At 51.0% G+C, this 26971-nt stretch overlaps 1 protein-coding gene across 2 annotated transcripts; it reads left to right on the forward strand.

Moving 5' to 3' along the window:
• Positions 1-1499: 1499 nt before the first annotated feature.
• LOC133340994 (uroplakin-3a-like) lies at positions 1500-24865 on the forward strand. 2 transcript variants are annotated; one of them, XM_061549572.1, is made up of 7 exons: positions 1500-1795; positions 13938-14102; positions 14877-15114; positions 17077-17171; positions 17761-17890; positions 19077-19335; positions 22426-24865. In XM_061549572.1, exons 1-7 carry the CDS (start codon positions 1717-1719, stop codon positions 22603-22605), a joined length of 1146 nt encoding a protein of 381 aa, XP_061405556.1. In that variant the 5' UTR covers positions 1500-1716; the 3' UTR covers positions 22606-24865. The 2 variants fall into 2 exon arrangements, with proteins under 2 accessions (XP_061405556.1, XP_061405564.1); XM_061549580.1 differs by having other exon boundaries at positions 19077-19224.
• The last annotated feature ends 2106 nt before the right edge of the window (positions 24866-26971 follow it).

Genomic DNA, 26971 nt, shown 5'->3' on the forward strand with positions numbered 1-26971 from the left:
TCGGTGCTGTGTGTAGTAAACATCGCCACTCGGGAGACAAAAGCGGCCGGGCGTGGTGCCACCCACCCACCCCCTCGTGTGCCACCGTGCCGGACTTCGTAAGCGCTCGCTAACAGCGCTTGCCCCAACAGTCGGTCAAGGCTACACGGGGGGTCTTTGTCTTTGTTTGCCTTCTGCCGGTGTTGGCGGGTCGCGCACCGCGGGATAATCATCACCAGGGGGGGCCCCCCACTGCATCGTAGCGCGCTCTGCATTTCTTGGTACCTGTCCGAACCGAAGTGTTCAATCGTAGAGCGGCGTTTGTCGTAGCAAAACAACAACAGCAGTTTTTTTTTAAATCTTGCTGTGGTTGTCCCACCTGACTGACGATGGCTTGCGTTGCGATCGAAACGTCGTGATCTATTATTTTTCTACCTACGTGACTTTGCCGAAAGAACCAAAGAGTATGGATTCCTGCAGTCGCGAAAGCTTCAAATCAAGATTGATACAACAACAGCAGCAACCTGCAGCTTTCACCCGCATCCACGCTGACGGAGGGTGGCGAGAGAAGGGAGAGAACAGGACGGTGGTGGGGGTGGTGGTGGTGAGCAACTTGCAGGAGCTCTGCAGCGCTCGCCCCACGCAGCACGATTCAGGAGCACGCATCGTCCGTACGCCCTTCCACTGGCACGCGCGCGCGCGCTCGCCACAGCGCTAGAAATGTATTCATAACCACGGCACGAGTCGTGCACGACTTCACAGCTGCAATATTAGTTCCGCAACCTCCGATCGGCTACGTACGGCGCGAAAGAAGCGTCGGCACACGTGCACGCTTTGGGGTGCATTCTTTTGGGGTCAGATCGCGCGCAGTCGATTGCGATGTCGTGCACCCTCCTCCACCGTACGCGGCCGCTTGACCACGTTGCCGCCACGTGACATTACTGGGGAGAAGTCCTCAACGATTGCCCCCCACGAGAACTGACGAAGAGGAGCTTCGCTCCGTCGATGGGTCTCTGCGTGTCCGTGGGTCTGTGTGCGCGTATGTGGGTCCGTGTGCGCGTATGTGGGTCTATGTGCGCGTATGTGGGTCTCCGAGCGTGTCTGTGCGTGTCTGTGGGTTTCTGTGCGTGTCTGTGGGTTTCTCTGTTCGTCTCGGGGTCAATCTGTGAGTCAAATAAATTTTAAAAAAGATGATTCCTTGATCCCTTCTGGATCAAGGATTTTCACTCCCACCCCCGCGTTTCACCTTCGCCCAGTGGCGATGTTTACACACCGCACCAGGTACTGATTTGAGGCTGAGTCGACCTAGGGGGGAGGTCCAGGACCGGTTCAGATAATGATCACTGGTGTCGGGCCGTGAGCGGGGAATTGAACACGGGTCGCCGGGTTCGCAGGGCATCCGCGCTAACCACTGCGCCACCGCTCCCTACACCCCCACTCACTCACCCCCCCACCCACCCACTCCTAACCCCGCCCAGCCCCTTTAAAGGAGCCGGCGGCCGCGTCTGCAAGGTAGAGTGAGAGAGTGAGAGAGAGAGGTCCAACGCAGATATTTAAAGTTCGCGGTAGAGATAAGGGAGCGCTGTGCGGGTGAAGGGGGCTCGGCAGATTGTTGCGGAGAGTAACGCGGCGAGGAACAGGCAGCTCGCCGCCAAGGGGCAGAGACACGAGAGAGAGAAGGGGGTTCAGCAGAGAGAAGGGAGGAAGGAGGAGAGTTGAGGACGAGAGATCGTTGCGATGGGTCGACTCAGCACGGGGCTCCTGCCGCTGCTCACGCTGGCGATGGCTGCCACCTCGCTCACCCACGGCAAACTGGGTGAGTCACGACGCACACGCAACAACAACAAACAAACAACAACAACAACCGCCGTTCGCCACTAAGTTGCGGTGATGTCACCACGGCGCTTGTGCCAGGCCAGGTGCAGCTTTGAGGCCACGTGAAGTGTCGAAGGCTCGCGCACACAAAGACAAAGTTCCCTCTTCCGTCTGAGCCTTCATCAGACCGTTGGGGCAAGTGCTGTTGGGGCGAGCTCCCTGTAGCCACGTGGGCTATATAGGTCGTGTTTGCGAGCACCTATTATGGACGCATGTTGAACTTCTTTCGCACCGTACGGAGGTTCTGGGGAAATGACGGCAACCTGAATACGAGCGTGTGAGTCGGTGCTCACGATGCGATGGTGGTGTAGACTCGTCTTGGGGAGCCAGTGGTGGAAATTCCACATTCCTGCGCCGAGGGAGAGATTATACCCCCCCAGCCACTGTTGACTTCCCTACAGCGGTACTCATGTTATCACCCAAAAGGGATCCTGGGCTGAATCACCCTCCACGCCCTCAACAAACTGGCTTGCGGTTCGGAGCTTGCCAGGGTGACGTGGGTGGCAGTGCTCCGATGTCCCCTCTGCTGCCCCGTCACAACCCAACAAAATAAACAAAATATTTTTGTTAAATAATTAATTTTACCAGGCTCGTTTTCAGAAGCGGCCTGGCCACAAACGATCGCTCCACGAAGTGGCGGCTTCATCATCACCACCACGTGGACATGTGCAGCGGACAAATTCTCTAAGCGCACGGCGGTTCTAAATGTGGCGGGGAAAACCGGAGGATCCGGAGAAAAATCCACGCGAGCACGGGGAGAGAGAAAGCGACGGGAGAGACGCGCACACTCCAAACGGACAGCGGGCGTCAGGGACACGCAAATATAACCCGCACTGACCCGCGTGGTGAAGTATGGTCACCCCCGCCCCCCACCGCTCACATGGCGTGGGGGAGACCCTCACCACCACCATCATCACCATCATCATCGCCCATCAGTGAATTGACAACACGGCCTGGAGAGTGATGACGGCACGACGCGAGGCGCTGGGGCAAATCCGCGCACTCCCGGCCCCTCCAAGCCGCGCTCATTCTCACCACGCTGCTGCCGAGCCCGAGAGCGAGCGAGCGAGCGGACGTCTCGGCCACGTTCACAATCGGGGCCGGATTACGGTGCACGAGGGGTCTAAGATGAAGTGGGAGGGGGGGGGCACGTGTGTTTTACATATTGAGCTGATGGCTCCGAAAGCTTTCTGGGTCTTCGCGGCAAATCGACGGCGGATCAATATCCGATTGCGTCCTGCCCCATGGGGAGAGGTGGGGTGGTGGCTCGGCCACTGAACGGCACGGAGGGGAGCTCCTCTGCCCTGGCCTGGCTTGCGAACCGTCCAGAGCACTCCTCGAATTCCCCAACTTGCCACGGCGCCCTTGGGACACGGCGGTTGCGAAAGACGAAGACGAGGCTCTGCCGCTCCGCTGCGGTCGTGTTGCAAGGGCGGCCGCCACCAGGCTAGGAGATGTTAGCTACCTCGCCTGGTATGCAGGGGGTCGTGGGTTCGATCTCTACCCTGACGCCTGCTGCTGTATATTTGGAGTTCGCGTGTCTCTCTCTTTCATCATCATCACGGTGGCTATGAGATGTTAACTACCTCGCCTGGTATGCAGGGGGTCGTGGGTTCGATCTCTACCCTGACGCCTGCTGCTATATATTTGGAGTTTGCGTGTCTATCTCCTGGTGGTCGCGTGGATTTTTCTTCGGCTCCTCCGGTTTTTCCCTCCACATTCAGAATCGACATCACGCGTTTAGAGTGTATGGCTGCTCTGAGTAATTGGCTGCGCATGATAAAGCCACTTCATTGTCCAGATCGCTTCTGAAAAAAAGAGCCTGTCCTATAGCTCAGTGGGATTTGCCTGGTAACACAAAAAAAATAAGTTGCCCAGGTAGCATCATTCAGGAGTGGTTGTCATCCTCCACCACGGAGGCTGGCGGACATCCGTGCCAGCCCCAGGGAAAGGTCAACTTGTTGCCAAGCCCGCGGTTGTCCACCTCTGCGATGTGCCGTGTGCGCGCTGAGCCCCTCCGACTGTTACGAGACGGAAGCTTCCTGGGCGGTAGCTGGACACGCGATTTTACCCGGGCAACAAAAGGTTGCAACGAAAAGTTGCCTGCAACCAAAAGCGCACGAGGCCGCACAAAATGGGGCTTCTTCGCGCCTGTTAATTTACGAAAGGTGGTGCGTGGAATTTGATTTTTAAAAAATCTCTCTCTAAAAAAACAAAGTTTAAAACCAGTTTTTTGTTGATGCAACCCATGGGTTTCACATTCCTGCATACAAATACACGGACGTTAGTTCAACCAACGTCGAGCGACGGCGTTTGCTCACTCTTGCGTGCGGCAAGTAGCAATCGCCGCATTTGTGGGTTTTTTTCCAGTACGTGGCGGTTTCTGGAGACAAGTTTCAACTAAAACGGCACCACCGCCACGTTACATTAAAAACAAACACACACACACGCACTCTCTCGCGGGCCTTGGGGCGATCGAAACGCCTTGTGTGATTGAGACCTTTGTGTTCTTTGAGTGTTGCGTGATGAGGAATTCGTTGTTTAACTAAAACGATGTAGATCGACAGGTTTATCCTTGTTGTAGGAAGACAATGACGGGTAGCCAGTCCTGTGGACAGGGTGACCTGTGCCCAGCCACAGCGAGACCCCCCCCCCACTTCCCACACTAACAAAGATCCCCCGTGTAGCCTCAACAGACTGTTATGGCAAGTGCTGCTAGCGAGTGGCACCTGTGAAGGCCGGCACGGCGCACGAGGAGGTGTGGGTGGCCAGCACCACGCCCGACTCCAACTCACCCCCACTCACCACCACTCACCACCACTCACCCCCGCCAACAAACCACCACTCACCCACCCACACTCACCCACCCGCACATACCCCCACACACCCCCACACACGCCCACACACCCCCACTCACCCACTCCCATACTCAACCACTCACTCACCCCCATACTCCACCACTCACCCACCCACCCCCACACACCCCCCACCTACCCCCACTCACCCACCCCCACACACAACCACTCACCCACCCTCACTCACCTACCCACCCCCACACACCCGCACACCCCACCACTCACCCACCCCCACACACTACCACTCACCCACCCACCCCCACAAACCCACACACACCCCCACTCACCCACACACTACCACTCACCCGCCCCCACTCACCCACACAACCCCATTGACCCACACCACCACTCACCCACCCCCACACTCCACCACTCACCCACCCCCACACACTACCACTCACCCACCCACCCCCACAAACCCACACACACCCCCACTCACCCACACACTACTCACCCGCCCCCACTCACCCACACAACCCCATTGACCCACACCACCACTCACCCCTCCTCTCCTGTCCCTGGGGTTCGGGGATGACGTCGCCAATGGTCAGCTGCTCTGCTGGCTCGTCACGTGGCTCTGTGGAGCCACGCGGCAGAGAAAGCAATGGCTGCGTCAGATGCAAAGAGCCACCACCACGGCTTGGAGCATTCCGGATGAACGTTTTTCGCACTTCCAAGCACAACGCGAGGCCACTCTTCCCAAAGCCTTCCTGCGCGCCCACTACGACACCGCCATGCCACGCGCTTCTCACTTAGGGCGTTCTTGAAAACTCTCAAGAGGCCTCCTCGTTCGAGATTCCCAGAGAGTATTAGATAGTATCAGAGAGTATTAGCTAGTATCAGATAGTATTAGATAGTATCAAATAGTATTAGATAGTATTAGAGAGTATCAGATAGTATCAGATAGTATCAGATAGTATTCGATCGGTAGTTGTGTTGGACTCGTGTGACTAGTGCCGTTCTCGGGCACGTGAATGGCATATGAGCGGAACCACTCCAGCTGGGTGCGGATCAGGTGACGCGCCCCGACGCCGAATGATCCTCGACGTTTGATGGCGGGCAGCCCTCGCAGGCGTCGTAGATGGGAGACGTCAGCAAAACCGTTTGTCGCGTCGTCGGTAGCGAGTCCGCGTTTTTGGCACCTGGGCGGCAGGTGCCACGGGGAGTCACGGCAATTGTAAACTTTAATTTCTGTTTGTGAATGGATTCCAGCACGTTTGCTTCCTGGAGCCGACGACGGGGGCGATGATGATGATGGGCCGTCGCTGGCTTCCTTGACTCGCGCGTCGCCTTCGTGCTCTATTGTTGCTTCACTCGTTCCACGCAAAGTGAACTTGCTTGACGGCCTTAAGCGTGGGGTTTTCCAGATGTCAGTCTAACACGTAGTAGGTTTTCGCGACCAATATTATCCAAAATCGAGGTTTTTTGGGTTAGATCGCGTAAATATAAATGTGTCGTTGTACCCGCCACCGCCCGGCATGGCCAATTAGTAAGTATTGTCACGTAAACACAACATGCGTGACAAACTTTACTAATTGGCTGTGTCGGGTGGTGGCGGGTTTAACGACACATTTCTATTTACGCGAACTCACCCAAAAGAAACCTCTACTATGGCTTTCCAGATGCATTGTTGGGCCCTGACGGGGTTCACCAGCGAGCTGGCTGGCGGGCCGCGCGAGCATCTTGCCGGCCACCAGAGATGCCGTGGCACTTGCCGACGTCCCCCCGTGAACCTTGACGTTTTGTGGACGGTGGGCGATGTTGGCATCTTTCATTTGCTGCCGTTTAGTTTCCCGAAGTCAAACGTGCGAAGAATAAAGTCGAGGAGTGTTTTTTCTTTCTTTCAAGAAGAAGACTTCCACCGTGGTTGAATGTTTCAGCCTGGATGCCACCTGGATGAGAAGCTTTGTCGTTTTATCTCCGTTTGCTTTGTTGGCCTTTCAAATGTCAGCCTGCTTAGGTGGGCCAGCGAGCGTGTTGCGTGTGCGATATTCGCCTACATAATCCGGCGACCTTTTTGTGAAATTAGCCCACACCACCACTGACCCACCATTCACACGCCGCCAATCAGCCACCTCCAACCACACCACTCAGCCCAACCCTTTCCACTCACCCACCATCCACACACCACCACTCACCTAGCCCTCGAAAAACACACCACCACCAACCCACCAACCTCCACTCATCCCAAAACACACCACCACTCAACCCCACACACCACTCTACCACACCCATCACCTCACCACTTACCCCCACATACCACCAACCACCACCACTCACTTCCACATACCATTAACCCCATTCCACTCCACTAAACCCGACTCGTTTGCATTTCGTGGAAGAAAAATGCGCGTGCGACGTTGGTCCGTTGGTCCGGTTTTGCCACCCGTCCGATGACGTCATCCGCTCGAGTCGTTTCCGTCTGTGTGGCCACGCCGCAAGCCGAGCGGAGGGACGACTGTCCCGCACCCCGCGCCCTGCTCCCGTCCACCCGGGCGACAGAGTCGACCTCGAGCGACTCCATCGCGGCCTCGTCCTCCGGCGGGCAGTCCGCGCGTGACCCGTGGCTCGGGCCGATCTCTCGTGACGCGGGCCGAGCCGGGCAAACGAACCACAACACCTCGCTGATCTCGTCAAGGGGCATAAACCATCACCACGCGAACTCCGCTCATCCCTCGCAGCAAAGGATTTTCGCTGCTAGTGATCGAACAAAGATGGCCACTGCATCATCGCACGGTGCTTTCAGATGCGCTTCTGCGGCTGTCTGGAACGCTGTTCCTTCCAATATTTGTAAGCCATTGAGCTATGCACTTTTAAATCGTCTAGATTGAAAACTCATTTCTTTAGAACTGCTTTCTGCGTTTAGTTTGTTGTCCTCCCTCCAAACCTCCGATTAGCACGGTTGGCTACGGTACGGTCCGAAAGAAGTTCAACATCAAACATCCATGGAGGAGGCGTCCTTCGACAACGCGGTGACACGTGGGCCACTCCGACTAGCTCAACGTGGCCCACGTGGTTGTGATGACGGTGGTGGTGCGCGTGTGGCCACGTGCACGTCCGTCAAGAGGAAAGTGTGGAGACAAGTGGCATGAAATGAAAACAACAATCGTGCTTGTTTTTGCTGTTTAAAATGTATTGTAGTTAATCACGACAACCAAGGCTTTGTAGATTTCATTAAATTAGTTTTACGCTTTAATGAGAACAAAGTCTGCGTGACCACGTGCATGACACACTCAATCCACACTCATTTCCATTGGAAAACCGCCTCTAAAAATACACTTTAATTGTGCACAAACACGCTACACTCGATTGCAAATACTCCACATGCTTCTCACCGATCTCCACACCTCAGCACGTACGGCGCAAAAGATGTTCAACGTACGTACATGGATACGATCCTTCAAACAAATTCCTGCCGATACACCTTTGTCCACAATCGCCGCTTGTGATGTGCATGCATTCCCTCTCACGCCCGCCTGCGAAGTCAACGAACGACGCGGAACTTTGTGCGCTGAGGTCACTGCCACCTCGTCACCGTGACGCGCAACTGCGCGATCTTCGATGGAGCCCAGCAAACAAAAAATACCGCCCCAGCCACTCGCCCACCCAGCCACTCGCCCACCCAGCCACTCGCCCACCCAGCCACTCGCCCACCCAGCCACTCGCCCACCCAGCCACTCGCCCACCCAGCCACTCGCCCAACCAGCCAGCCCCTGCAATGGTTTTGCCTCGGACAATCCAACACGAAGACCTCTCCTGTAACCAGTCAGGCGGGATCTCGATGAATAAGTGCATCACCGTGTTTATAAATTAAACTATTTTACCAGGTAAGGCCCACTGAGCTACGTAGCTCTTTCTCAGAAGCGACCTGGCCACAAATGACAGCTCAACGAAGTGGCTTATCACGTGGACATTTACAGAGACCCAAATAATCTAAACGCACGTTGACCAATGTGGAGGGAAAACCCGGAGGACCCGGAGGAAATTCCACGGGAAGAGAGACACGCACACCCCAAATATACAGAAGCAGCTGTCCGGGTTGGGATCGCACCCACGACCTCCTGTACACCAGGCGAAGGGGTTAACATCTCCTAGCCACCGTGGGCGTCACGGTGGCTGGGAAATGGTAACGTCGGCATACCCACTCATGCGGTGATGGTGTATCCGGCATCTCGCCACGTTTCACACGTGTTCAGTCCAAAGCCGAGTCCCAATCCGTGTGTCCCCACGAACCCCCCACCTGGTTCCTTCCCCTCTTATCTCCCCGCACACACAATGGCGGAGCAGGCGGAACTGCGTAACAAAACAAGCACGCAGACAACGGGTCTCCTTCACATCGAAATGCTTTTTGTGTGTTTAGTTTGGGTGCCTTCCCCCGCACCTCCGATTAGCGCGGTTGGCTACGTACGGTGCGAAAGAAGTTCAACGTACTCGCAGTACGTTTGCAGTAGTCATACCTTTCCCCAACGCTTGCTTTATCGAACCGCGTGTTTCGGATATGCACGGTTTACCTATCGAGGTACGTTTCTTGGAACATGGGGGCGATGTTTTGGCTGCTATAGTATACAATTTGAACTTATATGCTTATTTGTATTTATTTAAGGCGCGCCACGGCGGCGTGATGTTATCTTCCTTGCCTGGTGGTTCTAGTTTGCATGTTCTCGGCGTGGGAGAGTGGATTCTTCTCCAGGTCGTCCGGGTTTTCCCTCCACATTTAGAAACATGCGTTTAGACTATTTGTCCGATATTAATTTCCACGCGATAAGCCACTTTTTTTTATTAAGGTTTCATTTGTGGCCAGGTCGCTTCTGAAAAGGAGCTCATGCTCAGTGGGCGTTACCTGGTATAATAAAAATAGTTAATTTAATTTGTTTTAGTGATTTTTTTACCTTTACTATACTTTGCACTCCCGTCGTGTTTGTACTGTTTGTTGTTGTACCATTCGGACCCGTCCCCTCCTGGACATCTGTGAAAAGAGCTTTATAGCTCATCGGATTCCTCCAGTGCAAATCAAGATTCTGGTATACGCGGTTTGAAGCTGCCAAGATCCTCATCTCCGTGCGACGAAAAGTATTGCGCAGTTCACTTGCAGATTCTGCAGATTCGTGTCTTGCCGTCTTACTTCTCACGCCGTCTTGCTCCTCACGCCGCGAGCACTCTCCAACATCATCACCATCATTTCTAGATTTGAAGCTTCCGTGACTGCGGATGCATGCTCTTTGTTTTTTTTCGGTAAAGTCACGTGACTTTACCGACAAAACCAAAGAGTATCACCACCATCACCATCATCACCCTAAGTAAAAGAACACGAAAATCTGTTTCACTTTTTCAAATTAAAATGGATGCAGTTTATCACCTAGGCTTTCGCGGCCTATATTATTCACAATAAAGGTTTTTGGGTGAGGTCGCGTAGTGTATAAATGTGTCGTAACCCTCCACCACCCGACACATCCAGCAAGGTTCGTCACGTGAACAACGCGCCAGCTGGTTCCTACTGCAGCCCTCCGTGGTGTTGGAGAGTAAATCCACGACATTTACAATTCCAGTTCCCCGTGACGTCTCGCCGGGAGCTGCATCAGCCAGCGGCATCGGGCGATTTGCCAGAATCGAGCAGCAATCCACCTGCTTCTGGTTTTACATAGCGCAGCAGGACGAGGTCGTCACTGAAGCCATCAGGTGCAGAGGTCAGAGGGCGAAGGAAGGGGGGGCGGTATTGCAATTATGTAATAGATTGGTAATACGTTAATTAGCAAGTGTTGTGGTTGTAAGATATATTACTTAATAATACGCTTCCAGGCCGCACTAAGCCTCTAGCTGTCAGATCGGTTACAATTTTTTGTTTCAATGGATTCTCGAATTAGTCTCGGTGGAGGGTTACGACACATTTATACTTACACAATGTAACCCCACTTGTAATGTGTTCACCATGTATGTTACGTGTGTTTATCCTTTGGCGTGTGATTGACAATGGGGAGGCGGGGTCACGCCGAAGGAAGGGGGGGGAGGTAATTATCGTCACCATCATTAATTAGAGATTTAAAAAAACTTCAGTATAATTCTGCGTCTTAATATATTTTCTATGATCATATTTACGCGTATTATGTGTCTGTTTTTAGTTTGCAGCGATACCAAGCGAGGGGAAATCTTGTATAATTGCTTCAAGAAAGAGACAGGGGGTGATACATTCGGGCCCAGCAAGGCAGCGCGATGTTTCGTGATGGTGTCTTATTTTAGTTTTTCCCAACACGGCATTTCCCCAGAGTGTAACGCCCGCGTTCGGAGAGACATGACTCTGTCCCGTCTCTCTGTCTATCTAAAACAAAAAGTAGATTTTACACATCTTCTTGGTTTTTTCGGTAAAGTCACGTAGAAGGGAAATAATAAAATAATAAAAATAAAACATAATAAAATACAATTCTCACGACGTTTCGGCCACAACGCAAGCAGGTCTGTCAGCTGTCTTTCCGACAGACCTGGTCTTCACCTGAGGACGGCTGCTTGCGTTGTGGCCGAAACGTCGTGAGAATTGTATTTTATAATGTTTTATTTTTTATTATTTTATTATTTCCCTTCTACGTGACTTTACCGAAAGAACCAAGAAGATGAATCCCTGCAGTCACGAAAGCTTTAAATCGAAATAGACTTTACACAACCCATCTTCCTCACGGTTCCACGGGCATTCCGAGAGTGGCGACATTCATCAGCATTCAGTCCCAATTCAACTCGAGATCCCGATTGGGAATCAAACCCAGGAGCTTCGTGCCTCGAGGCGCGAGTGTTCGTACCGAGAAACCCTGCCCACCCAAGGCACCACCTCGGCTCCCAAGATGACCCAGCCTCCCGCGCGCGCATCCCCCCACAAATGTTCAACTTTCCCGAAAGGCGACATTCTTAGCATTCTTACATCAAACCCCGGCGACTAAAAAAAACAACAACCCCAACCACAGAATCGGCAGGTTCCGCGAGGACCTCAGCCGCTCGCCTACCGGTCTGTCTCCCTGCCGGGGGCTGATGCAGTCACAATCGATAATTTGTTTAATAATTTTCATATCGGTACCCCCTCCAGCACTTTTCATTTGACCTATACGGAGCTCAAGCTGCTCACTACTTCCGCATGCACATGCCTCATCATTCACAAGCTGATTCCGCATGCTCTGGCTATTCGCGAGGATATGTCGGATGTGTGTTATGTGTGTACGGCGAACTTCTTTCGCACCGTACCTACCAAACCGCGCTAATCGGAGGTGCGGGGGGGATAACAAACTAATTACGAAAAAGCAGTTCTAGAGAAATGAGTCTGTCAATCTAGATGATGATTTCAAATTTGCATAGCCGCAGCGGCTTCCTAATATCGGAAAGAGGAGAGCGTTCCAGACGGACTGCAGAAGCGCATCCGAAAGCGCCGCGCGACGACGGTGATGATGATGATGATGCGGTGACCGCCGCCGTCTTTGCTCGACGGCTTAGCAGCCAGAAGCAGCCAGAAGTAGCCAGCAGCCGCTGCCGCTGCTGCTGCCTCTACCGCCGCTGCCGATGTTGCTGCTGCGCGGATGGCCGGAGTTGGCGCGGCGCTGGTTGATGCTCCTTGACGCGATCGGCGAGCGCATTTAAGATTCGACTCTTTCTGACTCGGCGTGCTCAGCGCACGGGACACGTGGCTGCTCATTCTGATGGCTCGGGCCAACGCCCCTTGACATTCGAGCCTTTCATTGCGAGCACAAAAACAATCGATTGTTAATTATGGACGAATCCATCCTCGCACGACTATTGCTTAGTGTAATAAACTTATTTCTTTCTGCCCCGATTACAAGAAATGGCCAATTGCTGAATTTGACTTTCGTCATTTCTGAGAAACTGTATTTTATATTTGAAGAAACAAACAATCAACAACCCCAATATGGAATCGCCGATACATTGCGATTTTAGTTTGTTTGTTATAGGTCACGAAGGGTGCTCACCAATGTTGGGTAAGAGAGTCCAACTGTGATCACTTCAGAGTGCTAATGTGGTACTACGTCGTGGGCTTCTCTGTGGCACGGCACGTGCACCGATGCCTACTTCATTGAGGGCGATATTGGCAAGCAAAATATAGATTGATCGATCGATCGCTTGCTCGATAGCAATTCTGGAAGGACGATCCATCGCCTACTTGAATGTCTCACGCAATCTTGGGATAGGGCCCAAATTTTAAACAATATCGAGACTTGTGTCTTCATGTTTCCGAGCGGAGGGGGGGGGGTCTCAGCTGTGAATTCGCAGCCTGTTCTCTGTGCTTCCACGGGGGCAGCGTTAGTGGGGGAATTAAGAAACCCGCACGTACGAGAAGATACACTTATCAACGCTCCTCCGCACATCGAAAGTCTCTTGGAAGAGCCGTCGGCTCGCTCGCCACGTCCCCTCGGGCAGCGAGGGCGTCTCGTTTAAAAAATAATCACAAATAACGACGGCGAGCCTCGGACTCGCGGTGATCACTCCCATCACTCGGCGTGCTGCCGCCCTCACGCATTTCAAGTTGCCCGTTTATTTTCGTTTCTTTCTTCTCAGGTATGTATAGCCCGAGTCACTGCCTCGGGGTGGATTCAAATCAACAACAATGACAACAGCAACAGCTCTTACGCAATTAGCCGTACGTGAGATGCCACGCATACGTCAGATGCCGCGCATAGTTCGCGTGGAGATTTTGTCTCGGGGAAGAGAAATCACGACTTCAGATTATTTATTTTTACGATCCTTAGATGTTATCATTTAACTGCCAGGCCGTCGTGGCACGTACACACTTAAACATTCACAAACACAACACACATCTATTAAGGCAGGCAGATATGGAACTAACCGAAACTATTTTTTTACTTTACCAGGTAAAGCCCACTGAGATATTTAGCAGTTTCTCTGAAGCGACCTGGCCACAAATGATAGCTCAAAGAAGTTGCTTGTTACGTGGAAATTTATAGCAGCTAAATATACTCTAAACACGTGACGTTGATTCTAAATGTGGAGGGAAAAGCCGGAGGACCCAGAGAAAAATGCACGCGACCATGGGGAGAACATGCAAACTCCAAATATATATAGGGTCGTAATCGAACCCACGACCTCCTGCATACCAGGCGAGGTAGTTAACATCTCCTAGCCACCGTGGAGCCCACAGTGGCGAGATGTTAATGACGACACTGCTGATGATGACAATGATGCTGCTGCTGCTGATGACGATGACGCCATTGCCTGTTCCAGTGTCACAGGTGGTGCCCACCGTGGTGAACCCCAACCTGCTGGGAGCCGTGACGCAGACGACGGTCGCCCTCCAGGCGCCCTTCTGCAGCGCCCTGGATACGGAGGTGGCGGCTCTCGGCTCGGTCGCCGCCAACCTGCGGCTCTTCGTGGTGGCCACGGCGCAACGTGAGTGCCCGCTCCAGGCACCGCGCGTGCTCCTGGAGCAGCGATCTTCGCTCATTTTCAGAGGGGGGCGGGGCACTTGAGCCGATAAGACATCGTCAGAGTGAGTGAGGGCTGCCGCCAAACATTTGAAACCAATGCCAATGTTGGGTTTGAGAGCAGCACGATGATGGTGATGATGGGGTGGTGTTGTCACTGTGTGTGTCTTGTCGGGGACGCCGCACGTCAGGGGACGCACTAAAGGCCACCAGGGGGGCCGCCAGTGGGGGCCTTGCAATGAAGACTACTGGGATAGAGTGTTACCCCTTGCAATGAAGACCACTGCTCTAAATATTTGAAGTTTGGATGTTGAAACTGTATGTTGAACTTCTTTCGCACCGTACGTAGCCGACCGTGCTCGTCAGAGGTGCGGGGGAAGGACAACAAACGAAACATAAAAGCAGTGAATTCCAATCTGGAATGAGTTTTCAGTCGCGTTGATGTTGGACCAACATTGTGACAACGTCAACCAAAGTCGGGTTGGCCCAACGTTGGCATGTTTATACCAGGAGGTTAGACTCTCCAAAACTAACAACCACCTTGAAATCTTTTGGCTTTCGTAATCGAAACTCACGACGACGGAAGTTTCCCCTTCGGCGCGAGTCCGCCGCCGCAACGCAAGGCGACCGAGAGTCAAAGCCTCACCAGTTGGATGAACAATTGGCAACCAAAAAAAATGTTTATGAGAAAAATATCCAAACCCCACACCGCCCCCCCAACCACCGACCCCGTCCATAGGCAACGTGAGCAACGAGATGATCACGAGCTCGTCGATCGGGCTCGACAAGGGATACGCGGGCTCGGGCGCGGGGAGCAGCAGCTGGTACGTGGCTCTGGGGGGCCGCCCCCTACTAAGCTGCACCGGCTCCCCGCCGTCGCTGTCGATGTCCACCAGCTACTACCGCGTGGGTGCCGACTCCATGTGCAGCGTGGAGGTCACGTGCAACGGGCCACTCAAAGCCGGCACCTACTACTGGTGAGATTTAAGAATACGTGCACAATAGAGGGGTTTTTTTGGGGGGGAGTTAGGTCGCGTAAATATATGAATGTGTCGTTAAACCCGCCACCACCCGACACAGCCAATTAGTAAGGTTGAGTGTCACGTAAACAGAACGTGCCAATTCGTTACTAGTACAGCAAATCCACAACATGCGTGTTATCCGTAAGGTTTTTTTTGGTATGTGGGTTAGGTCGCGTTATTCTGCTGTTATAAAATGTCCAAATGATGAGTCGCTTCCTTGAGCCTTCATTTGTGGCCAGGTCGCCTCTGAAAACTAAGTGAAAACCTCAGTGTGGTCTGCCTGTTACGATGGGGATGGTTTACTTTTAATTGTAAGTGTTTTTGTTTTGTTTGTGGTTGTGACGTTCTTAGCCCGTGCCCCGACTGGACACCTGTGAAAAAGAGCTTCATAGCTTATCGGATTTTCCCATTATAAATAAATATTCTGAAAAAAAAAATCTGAAATGTAACCTTGCCATGAAGCTGAACTAGCAACGAATTGGTCGCGTTTTGTTCACGTGACACTTAACCTTACTTGACTGGCCGTGTCGGGTGGTGGCGGGTTTAACGACGCATTTATATATATTACCGCGACCTCACTCCCCCCCAAAAACAAACCTCTATTTGGAGATAAATACCTTGGGGACACCACAAGCAATTGAGAAAGGGATGCAGGGAGCGATTGCAAGGGCGAGTCTGCTTTTGGAGAAGAGAGCGGGGTGGGGAGGTTGGTGGGAGTTTGGTGCCGTGAGTTTGGGGATAGTCCTTGCCGAGAGCCGGACATCAACACTCGTTGGCTTCACCCACCGCCGCCTGACGAGACTGCCCTCTCGTGGCAGAAGGTTTCGCAGCAACGGGATGTCAGACCCACGTGAAGCGGACAAATGCCAGACGCTCAATACTTTAGTTTTTTCAAAAATCATTGAACCCTTGAGGCTTGACCTGCACGCACAACCCGATCAAGACGAGATGGCGAGAATTGAGAATTGGGAGATAGTGGAGGGAGAGTATTGTAGGCCGATATGCAGTGAGACCCTGGACAATATGTATTTAAATTGGGCATTTAATTATTGTTGTGTTAACCCAACTAGATAGAATGATTTTGTATTATTTCTCTGATTAAATGGTATCAGAAATACATTCTCAATTAAAAATATAAAATCACTCCCATCTTTATAGATAAGTACCTTCATCTGTACGTATGTCTCAAAACCTCAAGGGTATTTCCGACAAGGTAGACCACTGAAATGTGGTGCATGGGTAGCTTTAAGGACACAAACAACAAGAAATATCAGATTTTTTGTGTTTTTTGCGGAAAAATATTAATGTTTGGAGTAGTTAGTGTCTGATCGTAAATACAAATTTCACAATAAATCATATCAGGCCAATTATTATATTTATTGAAAACTTTTTCCTGGCAAAGACAGGCTTGATGAACTAGTAGACTACTATCACGGATAACTGCTATTCGAGAATTAAATCTCCAACGCCTATTGATGCAATGCATCCATACTCTGTTAATATATGTTTCAAGGACAATGCATATATAATCAGAGTATGTTTTTTGTTTGCATTCTGGCCGCAAGCATTGTGGTTAATGCAGACATGATTCCTTGTAAAAGGTTTCAGTTTGGTGTTTTAACATCTTAACACCTGTTTTGTTGCCAGATAAAAGGGGAAAAACCTATTATCATATGTTGGTACTGGCAAAGGAGGTCTCATGAGGTACACACATTCTACTCACTGTTACTGCTCATCCTGCTGCCACAAGAGGGCAGTGTTGCCACGCAGCAATCATTGAAGTCAAAGTGTTCCGTGAAGATCTCTGGGTTTGATCTTCCACGGGGCAGCTCGTGGTCCACCCTGAACCACATCCGCTGCACACACCGTTCTGACGAGCCACGTTAACCGGGATCGCGACGCTGTGACTGCTTGCAGGTTCAAGTACCTCGTGGGAACGGTGGCTACCAACGGGGCCATCAGCGGCGCTTACCTCGAGTCCTCCTGGTCGAAACCCATCCGGCTGAACAAAGGTGCAGCTCCTTCTGTGGCGCGCGTCGCTGAGACGATGGATATCCAAACTGGGTCCTTGCCCGTTCCCCCTTCAACAACTGCCGCCGCACCAGCTTGAAATATCGTCCGATAACTTCCCAAGAACGACACGGCGTGGGAAGGCCTTCATCCAGCAGTGGATTTACAAATCCACTGGGGGTGCCACGGCGGCTAGGAGATGTTAACTACCTCGGCTGGTGTGCAGGAGATCGTGGGTTCGATCCCGACCCTGACACCTGCTGCTGTATATTTGTAGTTTGCGTGTATCTCTCCCCGTGGTCACGTGGATTTTTATCCAGGTCCTCCGGTTTTTCCCTCCACATTTAGAATCAACGTCACGCGTTTAGAGTATTTTGCTGCTATACATTTCCACGTGATTAGCAACGTCTATTGAGCTATCATTTGTGGCCAGCGCGGTTCTAAAAAGAGCTTTATAGCTCAGTAGTGGGCCTTACCTGGTAAAATAAAAATGGTTTATTGTTTACAAATAATTTCATTGCCAATATTATATTATTATTATTTTAATGATGAACGTTTGGTTCTTGACCGCCACTGCCACCCCATGTCCAGCCGGTGACCTCAACGCGATCGGCGTGACCCCTGGGCCGCGGTCGGGCGGCATGGTGGTGGTGACGGTCATCCTGGTCGTGCTCCTCTCCATCGCCTTGATCGGGGCCGGCCTGGTCTTGGTCATCAGCAGGTGTGCACCCAGCACTCGCACAAAGACAAAGACCCCCCCCCCCCCAGCCCCAGTATAGCCTCAACAGACTGTTGGGGCAAGTCCTGTTATCGTGCACCTACGAAGGCCGGCACGGCACATAAGGGGGGTGGGTGGCCAGCGCTACGCCCAGCCGCCTTTGTCTCCCTAGTGGTGATGTTTACTACACACCACACCAGTTACTCGTTTTTCCATAAAGTCACGTAGAAGGGAAATAATAAAGTAAAAAAAATAAAGCATAATAAAATATTACAAAATATAATGTTAGATTTTAATTATTTTATTACTTCCCTTCTACGTGATTTTACCGAAAGAACCAAGAAGATGAATCCCTGCAGTCACGAAAGCTTTAAATCGAAATTTACCAATAACAATGCCTACTCATACCGATAATGAAGCACTGCCGTAATGATGGTGCACCAAGACGGTGGTTGTCAACCGGGGGTACACGAACCCCCGGGGGTACGTGGCAATGCCCAAGGGGTTACGACGTGAGGTGGTTAGTGCGAAATTATACCGCACGTGAGAGCCATCGGTGAATAATCACGTACGAATCTGCCAATATAAAATCAGTACGATAACATTTAAAGCCACATGGCAACCTAGAACGATATAAGAGACCTTTCTAAACTCTATTGATCGTAAACAATGCGGGTTTCCAATAGCAACCAGCGAGCGTGAACAAATGATGTCACGTGTGCAGAGCGTCCGTTGATTTTTTTTATTTGCTTGCAGTCACTTAGCTAGTTAGGTGACCTCACAACATGGACAATTGGTTAAAATATCGATGTTCATTATTCATACAATTATCTCTCAGAACCGTGTTGGGGTCAGGCAAGGGGAGGGGTAACACTCAACAAGGGGGAGAGTAGCCGAAATAGGTTGAGACCCACCGCACTGAGATCTACAGGGCCTATTCCATATGGAGAACTACGGTAACAAGGCACCATCACCAGGCACGAACCCCGGTAACTATGGCAACAAGGCACCATCACCAGGCACGAACCCCAGTAACTACGGTAACAAGGCACCATCACCAGGCACGAACCCCAGTAACTACGGTAACAAGGCACCATCACCAGGCACGAACCCCAGTAACTACGGTAACAAGGCACCATCACCAGGCACGAACCCCAATCACCCGGCGCTTCTCCCGACTCCCCCAAAGGTTCCTGGAGCAAGGTGCGTCCGACGTGAAAAAGACCCCGATTAAGAACAAAAAGGCCCCGATGAAGAACAACGGAGGTCGTCAGGCCGACGACGTCGACGGCCGCCGCAACGCCGGCTTCGCTGCCGAGCCGGGCCCCGGGCTCACGGTGAGGGAGCCGGCACGGCCGCTGCAGGTGCCACCGCCGCCGCCGCCGCCGAATCGGTCGTCTCGTATGGAGGCTGATGACGGTGATGGCGGTGACTGGGATGAATTGGAGGTGCGGCCTCCGTTGCATTAAACTAACTAACCAACTATAACCATTTTTCATTTACCAGCTAAGGCCCCACTGAGCTACAGTTTATAGCTCTTTTTTTTTTACCAGGTCAGGTTTTTATTGTGAGAAGCGAGCTTGCTGTCACAAATGGTCTATCATGATAGCTCTCCGAAGTGAATCGGATTTAGAATCTCTATCCTGGAGAAATCTGGTGAGCTATGAAGCTCTTTTATCCACAGATGCCCTGTAGGAGCGGGTCAGAAAGTGACAACAGCAAGTGGCTTATCACGTGGACATTTACAGCAGCCAAAATACTCTAAACACAAGTTTCTAAATGTGGAGGGAAAATCTGGAGCACCCGGAGAAAAACACACACGACCACGGGGAGAACATGCAAACTCCAAATATACAGCAGGCGTTAGGGTCAGGATCGAACCCACGACTCCCTGTAAACCAGGCGAGATAGTTAACATCTCACACACCGTGGCACTCCAAAGTAAACTCACTTGCAAGACTGCGAGTTGGTCAAAAGATGGCAACAGAGCAATGGGCTCAACCCCCATGAAGATTCGCTGGAGTGTCTGTAGTGTGTGTGTGTAGAGTGTGTGGAGTGTGTGGTGTGTGTGTGTAGTATGTGGTGTGTGTGTAGTGTGTGTGTGGAGTGTGTGTGTTTGTGTGGAGTATGTGGTGTGTGTAGTGTAGTGTGTGTAGTGTGTGTGTGTTTGTGTGGAGTCTGTGTAGTGTGTGTAGTGTGTGTGTAGTATGTGGTGTGTGTGTGTGTAGTGTGTGTGTGTAGTGTGTGTGTGTGGTGTGTGTGTGTAAGTGTTTGTGCGGAGTGTGTGGCTTTGTGTGGAGTGTGTGTTTGTGTGGAGTATGTGGTGTGTGTAGAGTGTCTGTGGAGTGTGTGGTGTGTGTGGTGGTGTGTGTGTGTGGAGTGTATGTGGAGTGTGTGTAGAGTGTGGATTGTGTGTAGTGTGTGCCTATTTAGTGTGTGGAGTGTGTGTGTGTCTGTGGAGTGTGTGTGTGGAGTGTGTAGTGTGTAGTGTGTGTGTAGTGTGTGTGTAGTGTGTGTGTGGAGTGTGTGTGGAGTGTGTAGTGTGTGTTTGTGGAGTGTGTGGAGTGTGTGTGGAGTGTGTAGTGTGTGGAGTGTGTGTGTGTCTGTGGAGTGTGTGTGTAGTGTGTGTGTGGAGTGTGTAGTGTGTGTTTGTGGAGTGTGTGGAGTGTGTGTGGAGTGTGTAGTGTGTGGAGTGTGTGTGTGGAGTGTGTAGTGTGTGGAGTGTGTGTGTGTCTGTGGAGTGTGTGTGGAGTGTGTGTGTGGACTGGACTACGGGGAGCGGTAGTGCAGTGGCTATCACGCTGCCCTCTGAATCCGGCTCACGTCCAACACCAGTGACGATTATCTGAACCGGTTCACCGGATCAGCCCGGGACTGCCGGATAATGTTGGAAGCGAGATAGTTGCACGCCGGATAACCGATGATCGACTGTATATCCAAATCAAATTGTTAATGTTTTGTATCGTAGTTCTAGTTTCGCAGTAGGGGGCAGTGTAATCCCAACTTCGTATCTTGAAGGTACATTTGTTACCTTCAAATTATGGCAAATTTGGGTCATGCCGCCAGCACACAAAAGGGGCCTCCCTCTCTTCGAATGACGGAGCGAGATATGTGACGTCCATTCTGAATGCAGATGACGCGTATTTTGTCGCTAATTCACCTGCAGAGATAACCAGGGTGCAATGCGTATATGTAAAATAGTCGAAACAATAGCGTATCCTTCCATAAGCGTGGGAAACCAATCGATGCCCTCTATAAACAAAGGGGTATATCTGTTCACTCGTGTGAAAATAACCGTCTTGATCGCATCCACGGAAAGCTCTTACTCGATTAAGGACATTTAACTCGCGTAAATATAGAATGAGAACAGTTTGTATCCTTGAGCAGCTATGACCAGCGGTGGCATTTCCACATTTCCACGTTGGGAGCTAATCTGTCCATCGGGTGAACACTGTTGTCATCCCACAAGATGTGGGTTCGATCCCGACCCTGACGCCTGCTGCTGTATATTTGGAGTTTGCGGTGTCTCCATCATTATCACGGTGGTGAGATGTTAACTACCTCGCCTAGTGTACAGGAGGTTGTGGGTTCGATCCCGACCCTGACACCTGCTGCTGTATATGTGGAGTTTGCGGTGTCTCTCTCTCCACGTGGTAGCATAGATCTTTCTCCAGGAACTCCGGTTTTTCCCTCCACATTTGGAATCAACATCACGCATTTCGAGTATTTGGCTGCTTTACGTGTCCACGTGATGAGCCTCTTCGTTGGGCTATCGTTTGTGGTCGCCAGGTCCTGGAAGGCGATTGGCCAAATCGTCCACGCCCGAGGAGGCCACGGAATTGATCCGCCTTATCTTCGCCGCACGGCTTCAGATGCCGTCGTATCTTGAACCCGGTCGCGGGCACATGCTGGGGATTGTGGGATGTGGAGCCGACCTGACGGGCTCGTGTTCTCTGTTGCGATACAGTTGTTGTTGTTGTCGTCGTCTGTGCTTTTTGTTTTGGTGCCATTTCTTAATTTGTTTATTTATTTGTGAGTTTTGCTTGGTCGTAGTAGGGATTTCACTTGCTTGGTACTGGCTGTGTATGGGATTTGGTCCTCATAATTAATGTATGGCTGCTATTAGCATGAATGACACGCTGCTATTAGCATGAATGACACGATATAAAATGAAACTATTATTCTTCCACGCTCAAACTAATGCGAAGGCGTGTGCGCACGTTGTATGTGCGTGTGTGTGGAACTTCTTTCGCACCGTACGTAGCCAACCGTGCTAATCGGTGGTGCGGGGGAAGGACAAGAAATTAAACACAAAAAGCAGTTCTAGATAAATTAATTTTACATCTGGGTGATTTAAAAAGTGCATAGCTCCAGTGGCTTCCTAACACCGTAAGAGCGTTCCAGAGAACCATTGCGTATGTACCTATGTTGGACTTCTTTCGCAGCGTACGTAGCCGACCGTGTACGTACGTACGTGGGACAGCAAACTCACGTGTTGTGCTCGCGATGTCGCCCTCCGCCCTTCGTCATGAGCGCAGGTGGCGACCCCCGCCGACAGCGGACTGGACACGTTCTCCGCCAGAGACTCCTTCCGCATGCAGGTGCTGCAGGAGGAGCACCAGGTGCAGCACGAGGGCAGCAGGAGAGTGGGGCCGAGCGGTGTCGACGGAGATGACCTCTACTCGACAGCCATCACCCTGCCCAAGGCCACGGCCTAAATCGAGGGTCGAAGCAAGAAGGCCTCGCAAACTCGAGTTGCGCTGCAGTTGAACTTGCATTGGCGATCGTGCTCGCACGCTGCAAGGCACGAGAGGGCATTATAGCCCGCAGGGTATCTCAGTATCGGATAGTAATGCAAATGCAGTATAATACCAGAACTTTATATATATTTTTTCAACGGTTATGTAGGTAAACGGTAACTTTGACGTGTGACAAATATGAATACATCCTATACTAGCGTATGATGTTTAACCACTGCCAGAAGAGTACATCGATGATTGCAAACACGTGACACGCTTTCTGTAAAGCAGCGTTGGATCACTACTTGCTAAGATGGCTCGAGCAAGTTCACTTTCAACCAATAGCTCTGTCGGTCAACTCCAGCCTCCAGCATTGTGTCGTACACAATCCCAACGCATTGCGGTCACGGAATTGGCAGCGTATATCGGTACTGCTATTGTACAATAATAATACTATACATAGCATCATTGGGCATGCCCGTATTTACCGGTATTGCAAGTCTCGGTGTCTGGAGTACTGGACATACTTGCAGTTGTTTCCTAGCATTTAAATGGAAACGCTGCGAGGTGTAGAGGCCACGGTCACAAGCACACTCAGGATGTCAAGGCATCAACACAGGAGAGTGACGAGCAATGCATTAGGAGACTGGCAGGCATCGTTGTTTGATTATGAATCGGCAAAATTCTAAAGCAACCTCCAGGAATTGATGTATATACACGTACGTTGAACTTCTTTCGCACCGTACGTAGCCAGCCATGCTAATCGGAGGTGCGGCGGAAGGACAACAAACTATGGGTCTCTGTGTGATGAGTCTATGGGTCTCTGCGCGATGAGTCTTTGGGTCTCTGTGCGATGAGTCTATGGGTCTCTGTGCGATGATTCTATGGGTCTCTGCGCGATGAGTCTATGGGTCTCTGCGCGATGAGTCTATGGGTCTCTGTGTGATGAGTCTATGGGTCTCTGTGCGATGAGTCTATGGGTCTCTGTGCGATGAGTATATGGGTCTCTGTGCGATGAGTCTATGGGTCTCTGTGCGATGAGTATATGGGTCTCTGTGCGATGAGTCTATGGGTCTCTGTGCGATGAGTCTATGGGTCTCTGTGCGATGAGTCTATGGGTCTCTGTGCGATGAGTCTATGGGTCTCTGTGCGATGAGTCTATGGGTCTCTGTGCGATGAGTCTATGGGTCTCTGTGCGATGAGTATATGGGTCTCTGTGCGATGAGTCTATGGGTCTCTGTGCGATGAGTATATGGGTCTCTGTGCGATGAGTCTATGGGTCTCTGTGCGATGAGTCTATGGGTCTCTGTGCGATGAGTCTATGGGTCTCTGTGCGATGAGTCTATGGGTCTCTGTGCGATGAGTATATGGGTCTCTGTGCGATGAGTCTATGGGTCTCTGTGCGATGAGTATATGGGTCTCTGTGCGATGAGTCTATGGGTCTCTGTGCGATGAGTCTATGGGTCTCTGTGCGATGAGTCTATGGGTCTCTGTGCGATGAGTCTATGGGTCTCTGTGCGATGAGTCTATGGGTCTCTGTGCGATGAGTATATGGGTCTCTGTGCGATGAGTCTATGGGTCTCTGTGCGATGAGTCTATGGGTCTCTGTGCGATGAGTCTATGGACCTACGTTGAACTTCTTTTGCACCGTATGTAGCCAGCCGTGCTGCCAAACAGTCTGAAGACACTGTACATTCGAGTCGAATTCATTTGTGTCGGAAAACAAAACACCGTTTCCTCCCCCCCCCCCCTGCACTCTGCTGCTTTGATTGTGGAAAACTCTCGTTTATGCATCCTGAAAGCTTTTATACAAATAATAATAATATTAATAATCCATGCGTTTGCATACAAGGCTCCAGCTAGACAATGTGCCCCATATATAACGTGTATATATATGCAGTATTTGTCAATATAAATGACTAGGCGGGAATGATAATTTTAAAATGGGGAAAAAAACTAAACAAAAATGATCTTTTGGGGAAAATTGAATCGACGGTGTAAGCAGCAGATTGTGACCGGATTGCAATTTGATGGTCCTATCGGCTGATTTGATGGCTGAGATTTGCGTAAATGTTAACTGTGAAAAATAATGATATATTATACTGTGAAAAATTCTGTGGTAAGTAAAAAAAGAACGTCAAAATGTACTTGTGTATACATGAAGGCATGTGGGTTATCATCGTTAAACATACAACGCCGCCTCTGCTGTAATAAAGCCCAAGACGTGGATAACGCCCCACACGCTGCGATTCTCGCAACTCGCAACTCGCCCCGGTGAGCGACGCCGGGGGCTCGCGGACGATGGACACACTCGCGAGGGCATCGGATCGATCGATCGATTGATCGATCGCATTTCCCACGTCACGCCAGCAGCTGTCAAATGACGCCAGTGCATTTCGTCAGAGCCGCTGAACAGACGAGAACGTTGAAGCAATAAGAATTGTCTTTAATCGAGATTTGAAGTTTTCGTGACTGCAGGGATCCATACTATTTGGTTCTTTCGGTAAAGTCACGTGGGTAGAAAATAAAATATTACGTAATAAAGCCAAAGACGTGGATAACGCCTACGTGACTTTACCGACAGAACCAAAGAGAAAAAATCGTCTGTTGTTAACCCTCTCCGGCAACCAAACAGTCGGTGTCAAGGTGTTCATTCAACAAGTAGATACCTGGTGCAAGCCATCACGTCTGCATTAACCACACGTGGTTGTGGCAAAAGATGCAAACAAACATGCGCTGATAAATATACGCCTTGTCTTTGAAAGCTGACTGAGCACGTGTGTTCGCATGTGCATAACTCCAGTGGCTTCCTCGTATCGGAAGGAACAGGCGTTCCAGACGGCCGCAGAAGCGCATCAGAAAGCGCGTGGCGATGCCGTGACCGCCGTCTCTGTGCGATGGCTTAGCAGCCAGAAGCCGTCGCCGCTGCTGTGAGGATGGGGCATGGTGACGCGTTTCAGCAGCCCTGCAGCGCGCCGCTGTCCCACACACCGCCGCCCCACACGCCGCCCCACACACCCAAACGCGGCTATGCGGTCGGACATGGTACGACATTGTGTGCGTAGCTACCTACATATGCACTTTCAAGGGCCCCGCGCTAAATGCTTTCAAGCTATCAATTCCGTTTCGATTTAAAGCTTTCGTTACTGCAGGGATTCATATTCTTGGTTCTTTCTCGTAAAGTCACGTAGAAGGGAAATAATAAAATAATATAAATAAAACATAATAAAATACAATTCTCACGACGTTTCGGCCACAACGCAAGCAGCCGTCCTCAGGTGAAGTATTTCCCTTCTACGTGACTTTACCGAAACTATCAATTCCGGTTCTGTGATTCTGCACTTGCTCTATTACTATAGTACTCTGCCGCCTTCAACTTTTACGAACGACTGGGTGTTTAAGATTAGCGATTTGTCGTATTATTTGTCTGTATAGCAAATGAAAAAACATTCAATTACTTTACTATGCAAGTAAAAAAAAGTGTGTTTAAATATATATTTATGTCCTTTAGGGCCCCTTTAAAACATATGCTAACTCAGGTCCCGCACTAGCTTAATCCGGCACTGCTACCTGGTGCTGTTGAGCCGGCTGAACACAAACTGGCGGCGGAGGACGGAGCAAAGCCGGCGGAATCTGCCGCTGATCTCGTTCAGCCAACCCCAAGGCACCACCCCGGGGGTCTGTCCCGTGATCTCCTGCCAGCAGCGTCGCCTTCGACACTTTTCACGTGATAGCCTCGAAGCGCACCTAGCCTGGCACGGGCGCCGTGCTGACGTCACCGCCACACAGTGGCAAACGGCAGCGGTTGTCGTCATAGGATACTTAAGGCGTTGACATAGACCGTGGTCTCCGGCAGTAGTTCTCAGAGTGTTGTTCCACGCACCACCACGTGGCACTTGACGATCGTTCACGTGGGCCGAGGGGCTGTGACGCACAGCGCCGCTTGATCCGGGACAATCATGAACAACGTCTTCCATGCCTTTTGTTTCGGATATTAATAAGCACAGTATTTAACTTATGAGGTTTAATTCGTGAAGTTATGTAACAGCTAAACCAACGTAACCCTAAGAGTTAAATGCCCCACCTTAAAAAAACCGTACAGCTGCGTTTAACAAAAAGCTACGTTTTTATGTTGCGGTGTTATGCATCACTTCGTACGAGTGGTGTTTAGAGTGAGGGGTTAATGAGTTGTGTCACCAGGGGTGCGGGCGGGGTGCTCATCCGTGGAAATGTTTACATCGGCCGAGTGGTCTGTGGGCCTAACAAGTTTGACAAACACTGCACCTAAACTAAACTTTGTTTATTTGACTAGTGTCAGGCCCCACTGAGCTATGTAGCTCTCTTT

This window comes from Lethenteron reissneri, chromosome 2 (genome assembly GCF_015708825.2).
Source record: "Lethenteron reissneri isolate LAM-NWPU_2019-01 chromosome 2, ASM1570882v1, whole genome shotgun sequence".
Classification (NCBI taxonomy): Eukaryota; Metazoa; Chordata; class Hyperoartia; order Petromyzontiformes; family Petromyzontidae; genus Lethenteron; species Lethenteron reissneri.

Bases quoted from the DNA above. Each gene is read 5' to 3' on its own strand.
- LOC133340994 (XM_061549572.1), top strand. From the start codon at position 1,717: ATGGGTCGACTCAGCACGGGGCTCCTGCCGCTGCTCACGCTGGCGATG. The intron at 14,103-14,876 runs GTGAGTGCCCGC...CCCCGTCCATAG, and splicing joins CGTGGTGGCCACGGCGCAAC to GCAACGTGAGCAACGAGATG. The intron at 17,172-17,760 runs GTGCAGCTCCTT...CCCCATGTCCAG, and splicing joins ACCCATCCGGCTGAACAAAG to CCGGTGACCTCAACGCGATC.